General features: G+C 38.2%; 1 protein-coding gene and 1 long non-coding RNA gene across 2 annotated transcripts; one reads left to right on the top strand and one right to left on the bottom strand.

The window, feature by feature from the left end:
* The first annotated feature begins 89 nt into the window (after positions 1 to 89).
* On the top strand, positions 90 to 8,428 carry LOC139953749 (GDP-fucose protein O-fucosyltransferase 1-like). Its single transcript, XM_071953297.1, has 8 exons — positions 90 to 657; positions 1,552 to 1,670; positions 2,370 to 2,538; positions 2,768 to 2,897; positions 3,685 to 3,880; positions 4,927 to 5,019; positions 6,562 to 6,702; positions 7,128 to 8,428. The coding sequence occupies exons 1-8, from the start codon at positions 273 to 275 to the stop codon at positions 7,299 to 7,301; spliced, it is 1,407 nt and encodes a 468-aa protein (XP_071809398.1). The 5' UTR covers positions 90 to 272; the 3' UTR covers positions 7,302 to 8,428.
* Positions 8,429 to 13,673: 5,245 nt separating this feature from the next.
* Positions 13,674 to 15,226, bottom strand: LOC139954011 (uncharacterized). The gene is made up of 2 exons (XR_011788041.1): positions 15,100 to 15,226; positions 13,674 to 14,427 (listed from the first exon to the last, which is right to left on the bottom strand). It is a non-coding gene; the product is annotated as an uncharacterized lncRNA (long non-coding RNA).
* Positions 15,227 to 17,379: the final 2,153 nt, after the last annotated feature.

Below are 17,379 nucleotides of genomic sequence, written 5' to 3'. Positions count from 1 at the left end.
GCTTTTTATTTCATGTGAAATGGCTGAGCGCACAAAATGTTAGCTCTGTCTGCGACTATTGTTCAGCTCTGCAAACCACATAGAAAGGATCGTGTTGTACTTTAAAGGGTGGCAACACTACTTCGAATAAACCTCCATGAACCGGATGTGTAATTGAACCGTAATATTATTCATCAATAATACAGCTATTATGAAAAATTATTTTTGAAACCTAGTCATGCGATGCGTTACGTACAAACGTGCTTTAAAAGACCTACGAATGGGTGCTGTTTATGTTTATACGAAAGATGGACTACACTTGTGTGCTTGTGTGTCCACACACGGTGTTGCTGTTGCTAGCAGCATTTCTAATGATCCCGCCATGTTTATCACTGGGTTTTGAAGACATCAACAGTGGTTCTAATGAACATAAATACGGCGTCGAAGTCAACCCATCTACTAGTGAGAATTCCGACGGGTTGGTTGACTCTGCTGGACCACACCAGCAAGAGTTTTGTTATGAGGGTTCATCGGAAGGAGGGTGCCGTCAGGGTGGACGATCCGACGGCGAGGACGGACCGACAGCCCATCGGCACGTTGGTGGGGCTGCTGCCGGTGGAGAGACCGGGGAGGTACAATGGGACGAACGAGGTTATGTGACGTTTTGTCAAAGAGTGGGTAAGTCAGCTATAATTGTTATGTTAATTTCAGTCGGGAGGGATACAGAATACTGTTCGGTGTTCGGCATATCAACGATGTGTACTGTAAGATAGCTCGGTGTACTCAATAAAACTAAACAAACTGGGTCAGAATTGACCCGGTTTAGGGTCCCAGTTGATGTCCTGACCCATTTTGGGTCAATGGTATTTACCATCAGTTTGATCTTATTTCTATGGTGGCCCTGGAGGGACATCGCACGCCGCAAATATCTTTCCAAATTATTTGCGACATCGCAAATATTTGAAAAGATATTTTCAGTGGCGATGTCGAAAATATATTTATTTGCAAATAATTTCTATTTCACATGTGGTGTGCGATGTCCCATCTTTGTTTTACCGTCTTGGCAGTATTTCGGGCAGGGGGTTGGGGTTTGGGAGTTTTAAAGGGTTTATGTACTTTTTCTAACAAAAAACACAATGTCCACAGATTTACATTAAACTTAGACAGTTTGAAGATTATGATAGTAGAAAGCTTCTCTTGAAATTTTACTTACTGAGGTGCTGTAGTTTTTTAGAAATGAGTAAAAGTAATAATTTTCGTCTCAGTTTTAGCATGTACAAACGTATTAACCAGTTATGCTGTGGTTTTGATATAATATCATGGTTTTACATGCTCAAATAGTTTTGGTCTCATGAGACTAAAACGATTTTGTGACTTGTTTTACTCATTTCTCAAAAACTACACAACCTTAGTTAGTAATATTCCAATGGAAGCTTTACACTGTCATTATCTTCAAACCCTGTAGGTTTAATGTAAATCTGTGGAGATTTTGAAAAGGTACCCGAATCCTTTAAGCCGAAACTGATAGATTTCCTCGTTTGCTGCCTTTTTTCTTCTTTTATTTTATCCAAGGGAACTTTGGGAACCAGATGGAGGTCTTTTTAGGTATGATGGCTTTTGCTAAGGCGTTAGACAGAACTCTTATCATTCCATACTTTAACTGGATTACATTCCGAGAAAGGCGAGTACATGTAAGTACGTGGGAACGCATTATTTTAATACATCGGTAACCTGGGCCATCATTAGCTCCAACAAGCTTTCAATGGGAGACTGTTGGGACGCTTGGTGGCAGCAGACTTACCAGGTAAAATTCAATGTTCTCGGTAATGTGCGCACGTTAAGAACTACGTAAACAATGGAAGATTTACCTGATAAATCTGCTGCCACCTAGCGTTCCAAAGCCTCTTATTGGTTACATATAATTCACTCGATCTTCATCACTTTTCAAGGCTGTTAAAAACTATTTATTTCACTTTTTTTCTTCAAAGTACAATGACCTAGAAATAAATCAAGTCATTGATTTCCTAGACTGGACTAATCCACCAAAATGTTATTATCTACGAAGGGGTATGCTCCCAGAGTTGCTGTTTTTGCTGCTGCTGCTATTGTTGTTATTGCTGCTATTGTTACTGTTGGTGTTGTTGTTGTTGTTATTGTTGTCGTTGTCGTTGACGTTGACGTCGTCATCGTCGTTGTCGTCGTTTTCTTTTCCCGTTTTTCCGTTTTTTTGTTGTTGCTGTTGATGTTGTTATTGTTGTTGTTCTTTTTGTGGATGCCGTTGTTGCTTTTGTTGTTATTGTTGTTGTTGCTGTTTTTTGTTGTTGGTGTTGTTGTTGTAAGTGTCGTTCTTGTCTTTTTTTCACCGCTCTCACTAATTGTTCTCCTACCAGCGTTACGTCGAGTTCTCGGAGTTGTTCCAAATTTCCCCACTTCTTCAATATCACCGAGTTGTCACAATGGATGTGTTTCTAAAGGTATTGGCGCCAAGATACTGGCCCCCTGGACAGCGAAGGGGTTATTTGTACCAATTCATGCCAGACGATACAGACTGCAATAAAGGTGGGTTTATACATGGATAGTTACTTAAATAGAGGGCGCTGTTCCCACAGCTGCCATTTTTGTATCATGTACTTTCCCGTATGCCATTTTGTAGTCGTGGTTAACAAACGTTCACACATGAAGAGCATTGTTTGTTACCAAAGATGGTGGCTAATTCAAATGATCTTAAAGCCACGAGGTTTTGTCCGTGTGGATCTCAAAGTCACTTTACCATTTTTTGTTCATGTAGCTGGCTGTTGGGGTGATTTGGATCCTTCAATTGAATTTGACGAGTGCTTCCTTCACAAGCTGAATACATTCCGAACTGATATAGCAGATGAGAATTCTATCCTAATCGCTAGACAAATCTGGAATAGCAAGTAAGAAAAATTATGTTTGTTTGCATGACCTATAGTATCATTTGAGAAAACGTCGATAATAATGTGGCAGTCGATGATAAAGTTTTCAGTACGTGGTGGGTACATGTGATTCGATAAGCCCCACTGGTCTCATCGATGCCCGCTGGGATGGGTTGGTGAGCTTGGTCGCTCGGTCCAACAGGTCACATCCAAGACCAGGGCCAAATTTCATGACTCTGCTTACCGCCGAATTCTGCGTTTAAGATCACGATTCCCCGCTTACGTGCAAGCGCCGAACTTCTGCGCTAGCCTTGTAAGCGTAGAATGCCTAGTAACGTGGAGTACGCACGCGCAGAAGCCAATATTCGCCGATAACCCGTGAAATACGCTTGCCGTAAGCACAGAATTCCCTGCTTCCGTAAGCGCCGATTCTGTGCTTACGGTAAGCAGAGCCATGAAATTGGGCCCAGACTGTGAGTGGTCTATGAGGTTTTTTTTCTCTCTCGACAAAACAGCGTAGTAGGCTAATAATTAGCTTGTGTGCCCCAGCATCCATACTATAGTATTTATTACTAGACAAATTTGTTGAATTTTGTTTCAAATACTGGTGTTTAAACCGCTAGGTACATGTCGTGGTTCTTTCATAAAAATTTGAGTCAATACGACTTGAAGCCCAGTCGTTTATAACGTCAATACTAGTGCCCAAGTTGTGATTTTTGTTTGTTTACAACTTCGTGTGCAAGTTGATCAGCGTCAATTTGTATCACTTTGGCTTTAAAGTTGTGAAAACTATGCTTTTTCCTTTTAGGTTTCCAGTTGAAGAACACCCAGTAATCACAATAGATAAAGCAACGCCAGCTTTTCCTATAAACCCTGGAAACAGAAAAATTCAACAGTTTGTAAAATGGAACGAACATTTCATGTCGATAGGCAGGTCATATATTAATGCGACTTTTGGAAGCAACACCTGGGTGGGGTTACATCTGAGAAACGGAGGAGATTGGGTGAGTTTAACAGCCTTCTTTTGTTACAGTACTCGACTACTCATATACAAGACGATGTGTCCTATGTTTACATTCAAACCGCCCTCTGTTGACAAATCACTCGTTACGTCATGTTTCGCCGGGCACTGAGTTGCACAGTCACATTAAGATTGCGTACACTTTCTAGCTGGCTGCCAAAACACAAAGGTTTTGCCCGGCGGTATGCGCGCGAATCATGTTATGATTTTCGTGTGACGTCAGAGGTCACATCGTCTATACACGAGTCAAGGTCTATTGTTGTATATTCATTATGGTATTACCTATATACACCGATGTGTATTACTATTGGTATTAGTTAAAGGCACTGGACACTATTGGTAATTACTCAAAATGATTATCATCATAAAACCTTACTTGCTAACAAGTAATGGGGAGAGGTTGATAGTATAAATCATTGTGAGAAACAGCTCCCTCTGAAGTGCCATAGTTTTCGAGATTTTTCCACGAATTTGATTTCGAGACCTCAATTTTCGAATTTGAGGTCTCAAAATCAAGCATCAGAAAGCACACAACTTCGTGTGACAAGTGTTTTATTATCTCGCAATTTCGACGACCGATTGAGCTCAAATTTTCACAGGTTTGTTATTTTATGCATATGTTGAGAAACACCAACTGTGAAGACTAATCTTTGACAATAACTAATAGTGTCCGCTGTCTTCAATGGAGTGCCGTTTTGACGATACTCGTATTTGAGGCAAGATCCTACTCGTTCATTGCAGCCATTTCATCCAGAGTAAAAAACGTGCAACGAAAGATCAAGCCGAAATATTTTATTTTTTTAGAGAGATGTATTGGTCTAGTTGCAAGAAACCTCTGGTGGAAACGAATGGAGCAAGAATGCTTTGTGAAGATGGAGTTTTTTTCAAGAGAAACGCACGACTCAAATGAACGAAAATGTGGAAGAAGGAAAATGTCTCTTTTGTATACATGTTTTATTTTTTTCCAGAAAGACTCTGATTGGGTTAAAAGTTTAAGCTGCTAAATATACTTGTGTTTAAAACCTGAAGGTGAAGGCCTGCACCCCGGAGATGCTTGAGAGGAATACGTTTATAATGGCGTCACCGCAGTGCCATGAAAAGGAACTTGGGGCCGTTTCTCAGGTAAGCTTAGCCTTGGCCCAAGACGTCAGTGATCGATAGTGGATAGCGTACTGCAGCGCTCGTAAATCGTTGTAGCGCGCCCTCTTACGGGCTCAGGGTGAACGGCGGCAGACATTTTTAACGAATTGTCCCGGTGTGGCGGTTTCAGTTTTCCGCCGTGTTCAGTTTTCCGGGTGACGTAGCCGGACATTTCAGCACGTTGTTCGAACGGTTTAAGCTTTCCGGCGTGTTCAGTTTTCCGGGTGACGTAGTCAGACAAACATACCGCCGCGAGTACCTAGTAGTCTAGTAGTCTAGTTCTCTCAGTGACCCCAAAAGTGTTTCTATTCATACGATTCTTTTCTGTTTAGTCACATTCTCTTGCCCTCATTTAAAAATAATAATAATAATATTGGATTGTCTCTCATACCATCCACGCGTTTGCCGCTTGTTGTACTCATTGACGCCGCCGCGACAGCTACCGGAGAGTAACACGGATGACTCAGTACGGCACTAAATGGACTATTTTCGCTTGCTGTGCGCAGGCATCGCATGACGTAGTGTTACCGAATTTGGTCATTCGGAAAACTGAACACGGCGGAAAATTTAAACCACCACACCGGATAGACATGGTTAAAGGATTTGAGTACTTTTTTTAAAATGTCCATAGATTTACATTAAACTTACATGGTTTGAAGATAATGATAGTGGAATGCTTCCCTTCAAATCTTACTTACTGAGGTGCTGTAGTTTTTGAGAAATGAGTAAAACAATGTCATGAAAATACGTTTGTAAATGATTAAAATAATTTTCGTCTCATGAGACGAAAATTATTTTCATGACATTGTTTTACTCATTTCCCAAAAACTACAGCACCTCAGCACGTAGTATTTTCAGGGAAGCTTTCTATTATCATTATCTTCAAATTGTGTAAGTTTAGTGTAAATCTGTGGACATTGTGTTTTTTGTCCTACAAAAGTTACATACACCCTTTAAATTTTGCCTTCACTCCGCAGTTGCAACACGCGTGCGGACCGTTACATTACAAAACAGCTTTAGTAAGGGAAAGGGAAATGTCAACATCTGATTTTGTGATGTTCACAATGAATTCTTTTTCAAACACATAGAGTTTCATGTGAATAAGAAAAAAAGTACAAATCTCGAACCGGACATTTTAACAACAACAAAAATGCTCGTGTGTTCGACATTCTTCCACTGCAAATGGGTCTTTACATTTTGTTGATGGGGATGTTTTGCTTCACTTTTATATGACGCCTACCTCTCACCGATTGCTGTTTGGAACATAGCTAGAGTCTGATGCTTCCTACAAAAATGGAGAGAAATTGTCTGAGAGCAAACTTGCTCTCCTTTTGCTTAAAGTTAGTGAAATTGAGGGTGAGCGCTAACGACCCCAAAGTTAACTTTTGTTGTAGTATAATGCAAATCACATAGTTGGATTAGACACAGTTGAACAGTTGAGGGCGCACTTTGTTTTTTTACACATCGTCGTTTGGGATCAGAATAAACAAAATTCTCGTCTCCTGTTTTGTTTATTTTGTTCAGGACATGTGTCTACCAAGTGTTACTCACATGTTGGAGTTAACGCTGAAGGTTGTGAAAGATGTCAATGCAAAACACCTCTTCATCGGTACAGATAAACACCCTCATCTCGAAGAATTCAGGAAAGTGCTCTCCCCCATAGGGGTAAGAAAAACCTTCCCTCTTCCCCCGCCCCTAAATTTTTGAATCCCACTTGCATACGTAAATACAACATTGTTTTATATACCGTCACTTAATCAAGACCACAGCGACTGTTATGAAACAGAGAAACAAGGAAACGGTGAAAGAACGAAGGCACCACTAGTCGGTTGGTGGCGCTGTTTCCTGCAACGGCAACTGGATGGTGGTTTGGCCGATTGTGCCCCCCCCCCCACGGGATATGAGGGGGTCACATAATGTGTGACAGTTCATACCCTCCCTCATCTCTGTTGAGAGTTGATCGCCTTTTCCATAGACTTTCCCGAATCCTCCGTCTATTTTTGTTACCCCCCCCCCCCCCCGTGTAACATTTTTTAGAAAGTTCTTTAGAGTGATTTGACCAGCTTGATGAACTTCTTTTATGACATTAGGTGTCTGTACATCATTTGAATCCGGATACTTCACAAGTCGACTTAGTGATACTAGGCGAGGCAGATTACTTCATTGGGACGTGTCCGTCATCGTTCACCTCATTCGTTAAACGCTCGAGAGATGCAACTGGGAAACCCTCCATATTCTGGGGACAGGAGTACAGTGGTTTTTAACTTTCTACCAACTTTTGGGGATTTTCTTGGGGTTTCTTTTATCAGGGGCAGATTGATCTTAAAGACAGTGGACACTATGGGTAATTGTCAAAGACTATTCTTTACAGTTGGTGTATCTCAACATAATTGTGCATAAAATAACAAACCTGTGACAATTTGAGCTCAATCGGTCATCGAATTTGCGAGATAGTGATGAAAGAAAAACAAAACCTTGTGTTACGAAGTTGTGTGCTTTCAGATGCTTGATTTCGTGACATCAAATTCTAAACTTGAGGTATTGAAATCAAATTCGTGGAAAATTACTTCTTTCTCGAAAACTACGTCACTTCAGAGGGAGCTGTTTCTCACAATGTGTTATACCATCAACCTCTCTGCATTACTCGTAATCAAGAAAGGTTTTATGATGATAATTTTTTCAAGTAATAATTACCAATAGTGTCCACTGCCTTTAACAGCAAATCATTCGTGGTTGCTGAAGTAAAGTTTAATGTAACAGTCATGACAATAACTATTGTCTTGTGACGAATTGTTTGCTATGTGAAACCGGCTCCTGGGCCCAATTTCATAAAGCTGCTAAACACACAAATTTGATTAGCATGAATTTTCGACCAGATAAAAACAGGATTACCCACCAATTTTCCACGTGATTTTCAGGATAGGCCTAAGCAAACAACAGCTGAATACAACAAGCAAGATGCAACACATTGACAATTCGTTTTTATCAAGGAAGAGATTCCATGCTAAGCACATTTTCGTGCCTAGCATCTAGGTTCCTGGTGTGTTTTGTGACTACGTCATAGCTTAATAATGTCTACCGGAGATTCTGGATGCCATGTTGGAAATGAACATGGGCAAAAGAAGGATGATTCAAAAGGGGACGCAACCACGATGTGCGCGCAGTTTGCATTTTCTCAGGGGTGATCTATCTCACAGCAACTGATTATTTTTCGTTCTATATTTTTGGGGGTCTAAACTGTATGCAGTTAAAGGGTGACCGACTTCAGATGGAGTCGGTATGGGATACTTTTATCTTTTATAAAGACGGTTGCAATAAATTAATAAGTAAATGAACAAATCACCAATGTTTTTTAGCTGAAAGCAACTTAATTGGTTGTACAGATTCACCATGAAGTAAAAATCTTATTCCCAGTGTGTTTAAATTATTACCAGAAAACTAAAGCTTCCACATAAAAGGAACACGTTGCCTTTGATCGGTCGAGTTGGTCTTTGAAAAGCGTTTGTAACCGTTTGTTATAAAATTTATATGGGTAGAAAGATGTTGTAAAAGTAGAATACAATGATCCACACAAACATGCCTCGAAATTACACGGTGTTCCTTCTACCTCATCGACTAACACGGTCGGCCATTTTTGGGAGTCAAATTTTGACTCCCATAAATGGCCGACCGTGTTAGTTCGCAAAATAAAAGGAAAACAACGCAATTTCGAGTCAAATTTGTGTGGATCATGAGCTACTTTTCAAACATCTTTCCAATCACATGCATTTTATAAAAAACGGTTTCAAACGCTTTTTATATACCAACCCGATCAAAGGCAACGTGTTCTTTAAAGGCAGTGGACACTACTGGTAATTACTCAAAACAATTATTGGCATAAAACCTTTCTTGGTGACGAGTAATGGGGGTATAAAACATTGTGAGAAACGGCTCTCTCTGAAGTGCCATAGTTTTCGAGAAAGAAGTAATTTTCCACGAATTTGATTTCGAGACCTCAAATTTAGAACTCGAGGTCTCGAAATCTAGCATCTAAACGCACACAACTTCGTGTGACAAGGGTTATTTTTCTTTCATTATCTCGCAACTTCGATGACCGATTGAGCTCAAATCTTCACAGGTTTGTTATTTTATGAATAATGTTGAGATACATCAACTGTGAAGGCTAGTCTTTGAAAATTACCAATAGTGTCCACTGCCTTTAACATCTTCATGGACCGTTTGTATGTGTACTTGCCATGATCGAGAGGTCTGATACTATAGAGAGCGCTTTTGTAGGTTAAGAGCAGCGTGTGATCCCATAGCAATCAACGGCAATATTAAACAGCGAGGAGTACACAATGAAGCAAGTTGAAACAAAAATGGTATAGAATTAGAATGTCTTAAAAAAAAAACATCGACGTAGCGCCCTCTACCGGTGACATCAAAAGCCAGGGATGCCAGTAAAGACGACAACGGTGGTAGGCTGAACGTCTGACGTCATTCTTCGAAGACAGGGGCCCAGACTACAACGGTGGCGGCAAAACCGACCATAACGAGGCTGAATTGTTCAATTTTGTTTTACCCATTATGCTCACGTGTGTGAGCACTGTATATTCAGTATTTTCCCGGGTTGTTTTAACCAAAAAAACACAAGCATTATAACTAATGGGTGGGATTCGAGCCCACGACCTTATATGTCAAAGCACGTACAAACAGAGAGGTCATTGACACTGAATACGATGCCGTAGTGCAAATCTAAAAAGAGCACAACTTTAATCAATATTATTAGGTTAAATCGATCTATAGAGGGATTAAATCTAATCCGAGTTACTTCTCCATCTTTGTGCTAAGTGCGCCAGTCACCACTGTGTGTCCGACCTAGCTCATTATGTTACGGTGTTTGAGCGTGAAACCAGTTTTGCTGCTTGTTCCCATCCTCCATACACTCTTGAAATAATTGCATAATACAAATGAGGAGAAAAAAAAAAACTTCTTGAGTCTTTGCAACAACCATATCGAGTTTGGATGTTCTTACCTCATGATGCTATTTTCTACCTGTATATTAACTATACGTCTCCCTTATGGAGTACATGTCTCATTTGGGCGGAGTGTCTGCCTGTCACTTCTTCATTAGATAGGGTGCAGAAACGTATTGTTGATCTTGTATTGTGAAGTGTTGGATCAATGTTACAATCTCTTTGTTCTGCAGGCTAATCAGGAATAACATTTGAGAAAGAATAAATTGTGCACCTGGAAGCACACCATTTTGTGCTACAAGGGTGTTTTTTTCTTTCGTTTACTTTTACAACTTCAATTGAGCCCACATTTTCAAAGGTTTGTTGTTTTATACTTATCATGTCGGGATACACAAAGTGAGAATACTGATCTTTGGCAGTTACCAAACATGTCCGTGTATTACTTTTGACCAACTCATAAACAAACTAAAAATGTTTATACTATAAGTTTATTAAAGGGTCTATATATATGTACCTTTTGTTGGACAAAAACACAATGTCCACAGAATACACAGTTATGGTATACTCACACAGTTTGAAGATAATGATAGTAGAAAGCTTCCCTGAAAAAAATTACTTGCTGAGGGCCAGTAGATTTTGAGAAATGAGTAAAACAATGTCATGAAAATAATTTTTGTCTCACTGATCATATACAAAAACTATTTTAGCATGTAAAAATGTATTTTCATTACATTGTTTTACTCATATCTTCACAGGTTTGTTATTTTATGAATAATGTTGAGATACATCAACTGTGAAGGCTAGTCTTTGAAAATTACCAATAGTGTCCACTGCCTTTAACATCTTCATGGGCCGTTTGTATGTGTACTTGCCATGATCGAGAGGTCTGATACTATAGAGAGCGCTTTTGTAGGTTAAGAGCAGCGTGTGATCCCATAGCAATCAACGGCAATATTAAACAGCGAGGAGTACACAATGAAGCAAGTTGAAACAAAAATGGTATAGAATTAGAATGTCTTAAAAAAAAACATCGACGTAGCGTCCTCTACCGGTGACATCAAAAGCCAGGGATGCCAGTAAAGACGACAACGGTGGTAGGCTGAACGTCTGACGTCATTCTTCGAAGACAGGGGCCCAGACTACAACGGTGGCGGCAAAACCGACCATAACGAGGCTGAATTGTTCAATTTTGTTTTACCCATTATGCTCACGTGTGTGAGCACTGTATATTCAGTATTTTCCCGGGTTGTTTTAACCAAAAAAACACAAGCATTATAACTAATGGGTGGGATTCGAGCCCACGACCTTATATGGCAAAGCACGTACAAACAGAGAGGTCATTGACACTGAATACGATGCCGTAGTGCAAATCTAAAAAGAGCACAACTTTAATCAATATTATTAGATTAAATCGATCTATAGAGGGATTAATTCTAATCCGAGTTACTTTTCCACCTTTGTGGTAAGTGCGCCAGTCACCACTGTGTGTCCGACCTAGCTCATTATGTTACGGTGTTTGAGCGTGAAACCAGTTTTGCTGCTTGTTCCCATCCTCCATACACTCTTGAAATAATTGCATAACACAAATGAGAAGAAAAAAAAAAAAACTTCTTGAGTCTTTGCAACAACCATATCGAGTTTGGATGTTCTTACCTCATGATGCTATTTTCTACCTGTATATTAAAGGAACACGTTGCCTTGGATCGGACGAGTCGGTCAAAACAAAAGCGTTTGTAACCGTTTTTTATAAAATGTATATGGTTGGAAAGATGTTGTAAAAGTAGAATACAATGATCCACACAAGTTTGCCTCGAAATTGCGTGGTTTTCCTTCTACTGTGCGAACTAACATGGTCGGCCATTTATGGGAGTCAAAATTTTGACCCCCATAAATGGCCGACGTGTTAGTCGACAAGGTAAAAGGAAAACCACGGAATTTCGAGGCATGTTTGTGTGGATCATTGTATTCTACTTTTACAACATCTATCTACCCATATGCATTTTATAAAAAACGGTTACAAACGCTTTTCAAAGACCAACTCGACCGATCCAAGGCAACGTGTTCCTTTAACTATACGTCCCCCTTATGGAGTACATGTCACATTTGGGCGGAGTGTCTGCCTGTCACTTCTTCATTAGATAGGGTGCAGAAACGTATTGTTGATCTTGAATTGTGAAGTGTTGGATCAATGTTACAATCTCTTTGTTCTGCAGGCTAATCAGGAATAACATTTGAGAAAGAATAAATTGTGCACCTGGAAGCACACCATTTTGTGCTACAAGGGTGTTTTTTTCTTTCGTTTACTTTTACAACTTCAATTGAGCCCACATTTTCAAAGGTTTGTTGTTTTATACTTACTATGTCGGGATACACAAAGGGAAAATACTGATCTTTGGCAGTTACCAAACATGTCCGTGTATTACTTTTGACCAACTCATAAACAAACTAAAAATGTTTATACTATAAGTTTATTAAAGGGTCTATATATATGTACCTTTTGTTGGACAAAAACACAATGTCCACAGAATACACAGTTATGGTATACTCACACAGTTTGAAGATAATGATAGTAGAAAGCTTCCCTGAAAAAAATTACTTGCTGAGGGCCAGTAGTTTTTGAGAAATGAGTAAAACAATGTCATGAAAATAATTTTTGTCTCACTGATCATATACAAAAATTATTTTAGCATGTAAAAATGTATTTTCATTACATTGTTTTACTCATTTCTCAAAAAGTACAGCATCTCAGTATGTAATATTTTAAGCTAAGCTTTCTAGCAAACAGTGTTATCTTCAAACAGTGTAGGTTTAATGTAAATCTGTGGACATTGTGTTTTGTGTTACATGAAGTACCCAAATCCTTTAACACACGTTTGGTAATAATGTCAAAGACAAGTCTTCTCACTTGGTGTATTCCAACACAACCATGAAATAACAAGCCCGTGAACATTTGGGCTCAATTGGTCATCGAAGTTGCGGGAAAATGATGAAAGAAACAAACATACTTGTTGGACGAACTTGTGTGCTTCCAGGTAAGAACAAAAAAAAACCTTCTAGCTAGAAGTCTTTTATTATTTTATGACTACCTCTTTCTCAAAAACTACATTCCTTCAGAGGGAGACGTTTCCCACAATTTTTTATACTATCCAACAGCTCTCAAATGCTTGTTACCAAGGTTACCAAGTCAGTTTTCAAGTCAATATTAGTTGTTTTGAGTAATTACCAAACGTGTACATTCCCTTTAATGCCCCCTAACGTTTTAAACATGTCTGTGAGTTTAAATTTAGAATGTCATTATTTAGTAGAGTCGTCTTATATAACTTTATAATTCCAACACAATGCATGATAATCCGCGTGTATACTCTAAATTACAAGGATTTAAATTTAAATCCACAGGATTAAATTTTAAATCTTTCAAGGATTGTCGTTAGGGACCAATCACCGTGGATTTAAAATTAATCTTTCAAAAGATTAAAACAATTAAGTCTTTGGAGGATTAATTAAATCAATCCCAGTGGATTTATTTTTTCAAATCTTTACAGATTTAACCTTCACCCGTTGAATGATTTAAACCTAGATGCTAGCAATCTTTTCGGATTCATTTCTAATCTGCCTTGGGATTAAAACATTAAAAACGATTTCTGAACCAGCAGGAAAAACAAAACAAAGTAAAAACAACAGTTTTAAAATATTTGCCTTCAAATTTTTATTTTCAAATATACAAGTTAAATAATACACATAGTTTCGACAATAAACCTCGACATACATTTGACCTATGTTGTCCATAAACATGAAAAGTTCTATTTTGTAGCTACATGTTTATCACTCAAGGTTTAAATCTGCAATTTCATTCAAATATTCTAAGAAGATTCGAGTGGTTGTTAACCAGTTGTTTACAGCCTCTTGGCACATTTGAGAGATTTATTTTAAAACAAAACAATTTGTTTGTTTCCTAGATAGGGTGAACATGGACAGTCTAGTTACGACACTAGCTTTATTTCAAATAACTTGTTTAAAAAAAAGATATTGCCACAAACAATTTGTTAAATGCTTTTGAATTAACTGATGCACTACCTTTCTCCTACAAATTATTTATTTTAAGCAAAACTGTATGCTGTATCTAAGGGAATGCCACTTCAAATTAGGTTTGTGAATTATGTTTGATATCAGTTGGCCAACCGGATTTCATTGCAGCAAGGATCTCCAAAGTTGTTGGTTTTTCAGAATAGTCTGACCCACACTCAAAATAACGGATTTTAAGAACTTATCAAAAGTTTCAACTACTGACGACCCCCCCCCCCCCACACTAACGGGAATGCAATCCATACAAAAGACAAACTGCTTCAGCTTTCTCTCAGGGAAGTTGTTCAGGTTGCTGTATCTCTATAGATGTCAAGTTTGTAATTGCTTCATCGATGTGTGTGCTACTCCCATTCTGTATTTGAAAAAAAAACATGCTCGTGATAATGAAATGTTCTCATTTGAAATGCAGAGTTTTTTCTTGACCGGTTTGGAAAAAGGGGGGGGGGGGGCTGTTTAAGTCCCAAAGAAACGTCTTTGAAGAATTCTGTCCCTGGTCGACATAACCATGATCAAAAACATGTATGTATAATACAACAAACACAAAAGTGACCCTTGACCTGTATGTGAATGTGACCTTGATATAGGTGAATCCGCATGTTTATGTGACAAGATTAAATACTTTCAAATTACTCAGCTATTATAGGGGCCCCTCGAACGTGGATATGTGATTGTTTTTCAAATGATATTGTTATAAACTCACTCCTTGTTTATAGCAAAAGCAATTGCATCAAATAAATCAAGTTCTAAATAAATGTGAGTTCTTTCTGATAGAGTTGATTTAAATAGCATTGTGGCTTAAAGTGGAATTAGTAGGCCCAGGTTTCACAAAGAGCTAAGTTTGATTTTAGCTGCAAATCAATCGCAGTTGCTAAGTAAAGTGTGATGTCACAATACAAATTAGCATGGTAATAATGACAATTTGTCTTGCAATGAATGTTATTGCTTAGTGAAATGGACCACTGTTACATTTCAGTAAAGGAAACATAATTTTAAACAACCTCCATCTAGGGGAAATAGTACTTACCAGCTTGTTCTGAATAATGTTCTGAACCTCAACAGCTACAATTGAAACCTCTTGACTTATACACTGGATGAAGGAAACTGTAAACAGCAAACACTAAGGAACAAAGGTCACCTGAAACATTACAGTGACATATACTTTACATTTAGTTAATGCTACCATTTTCCATGGTAATGATGTGGAGGGTTTGTTAACACTAACAGTCGTCTGGATGTTTTCATGTTTCAGGTGACCTTTGTTCCTTAGTGTTTGCTGTTTACAGTTTCCTTCATCCAGTGTAGAAGTCAAGAGGTTTCAATTGTAGCTGTTGAGGTTCAGAACATTATTCAGAACAAGCTGGTAAGTACTATTTCCCCTATAGATGGAGGTTGTTTAAAATTATGTTACTAAAATGTAACAGTGGTCCTTTTCACTAAGCAATAACATTCATTGCAAGACAAATTGTCATTATTACCATGCTAATTTGTATTGTGACATAACACTTTACTTAGCAACTGCGATTGATTTGCAGCTAAAATCAAACTTGGCTCTTTGTGAAACCTGGGCCTACTAATTCCACTTTAAGCCACAATGTTATTTAAATCAGCTCTATCAGAAAGAACTCACATTTATTTAGAACTTGATTTCTTTGACACAATTGCTTTTGCTATAAACAAGGAGTGAGTTTATAACAATATTATTTGAAAAAACAATCACATATCCACGTTTGAGGGGCCCCTATATTAGCTGAGTAATTTGAAAGTATTGAATCTTGTCACATAAACATGCAGATTTACCTATATCAAGGTCACATTCACATACAGGCCAAGGGTCACTTTTGTGTTTGTTGTATTATACATACATGTTTTTGGATCATGGTTATGTCGACCAGGGACAGAATTCTTCAAAGACGTTTCTTTGGACTTAAACAGCCCACCCCTTTTTCCAAACCGGTCAAGAAAAAACTCTGCATTTCAAATGAGAACATTTCATTATCACGAGCATGTTTTTTTTCAAATACAGGAGGGGAGTAGCACACACATCGATGAAGCAATTACAAACTTGACATCTAAAGAGATACAGCAACCTGAACAACTTCCCTGAGAGAAAGCTGAAGCAGTTTGTCTTTTGTCTGGATTGCATTCCAGTTAGTGTGTGGGGGGGGGGGGGGGGGGGGGTCGTCAGTAGTTGAAACTTTTGATAAGTTCTTAAAATCCGTTTTTGAGTGTGGGTCAGTCTGAAAAACCAACAACTTTGGAGATCCTTGCTGCAATGAAATCCGGTTATCCAACTGATATCAAACATAATTCACAAATCTAATTTGAAGTGGCATTCCCTTGGATACAGCACACAGTTTTGCTTAAACTAAACAATTTGTAGGAGAAAGGTAGTGCATCAGTTAATTCAAAAACATTTAACAAATTGTTTGTGGCAATATCTTATTTTTAAAACAAGTTATTTGAAATAAAGCTAGTGTCGTAACTAGACTGTCCATCTAGGAAACAAAAAAATTGTTTTGTTTTAAAATTAAATCTCTCAAATGTGCCTAGAGGCTGTAAACAACTGGTTAACAACCACTCGAATCTTCTTAGAATATTTGAATGAAACTGCAGATTTAACCCTTGAGTGATAAACATGTAGCTACAAAATAGAACTTTTCATGTTTATGGACAACATAGGTCAAATGTATGTCGAGGTTTATTGTCGAAACTATGTGTATTATTTAACTTGTATATTTGAAAATAAAAATTTGAAGGCAAATATTTTAAAACTGTTGTTTTTACTTTGTTTTGTTTTTCCTGCTGGTTCAGAAATCGTGTTTAATGTTTTAATCCCAAGGTAAATTAGAAATGAATCCGAAAAGATTGCTAGCATCTAGGTTTAAATCATTCAACGGGTGAAGGTTAAATCTGTAAAGATTTGAAAAAATAAATCCACTGGGATTGATTAAATTAATCCTCCAAAGACTAATTGTTTTAATCTTTTGAAAGATTAATTTTAAATCCACGGTGATTGGTCCCTAACGACAATCCTTGAAAGATTTAAAATTTAATCCTGTGGATTTAAATTTAAATCCTTGTAATTTAGAGTGTACAACATGCTATAATATAAGCTGCTCAGCTTATTCTATTTGAGGCATCGCATGGTGAGGTATCAATGTATATTTGGTTTGCGGTAACACCATGTGTGTACTTGCCAGGTAGAGTTTGTTCTCAGAGAACTGTCTTGCTTCATTCTACGTTTCCAGTAGCTTGCTCTAGTCATCGTCAGGAGACACATCCTGACGATGACGTTGAGACAAAT

This window comes from Asterias amurensis, chromosome 22 (assembly GCF_032118995.1).
Source record: "Asterias amurensis chromosome 22, ASM3211899v1".
NCBI classification, from domain to species: Eukaryota; Metazoa; Echinodermata; class Asteroidea; order Forcipulatida; family Asteriidae; genus Asterias; species Asterias amurensis.
Note: the sequence above shows the minus strand (reverse complement) of the source record. Positions and strands in the feature narration are given on the sequence as shown.

Excerpts from the sequence above, each read along its gene's own strand:
- LOC139953749 (XM_071953297.1), top strand. The coding sequence starts at position 273 with ATGTTTATACGAAAGATGGACTACACTTGTGTGCTTGTGTGTCCACAC. Across the intron at positions 2,539-2,767 it reads CGATACAGACTGCAATAAAG|CTGGCTGTTGGGGTGATTTG; the intron begins GTGGGTTTATAC and ends TTGTTCATGTAG. Across the intron at positions 5,020-6,561 it reads AACTTGGGGCCGTTTCTCAG|GACATGTGTCTACCAAGTGT; the intron begins GTAAGCTTAGCC and ends TATTTTGTTCAG.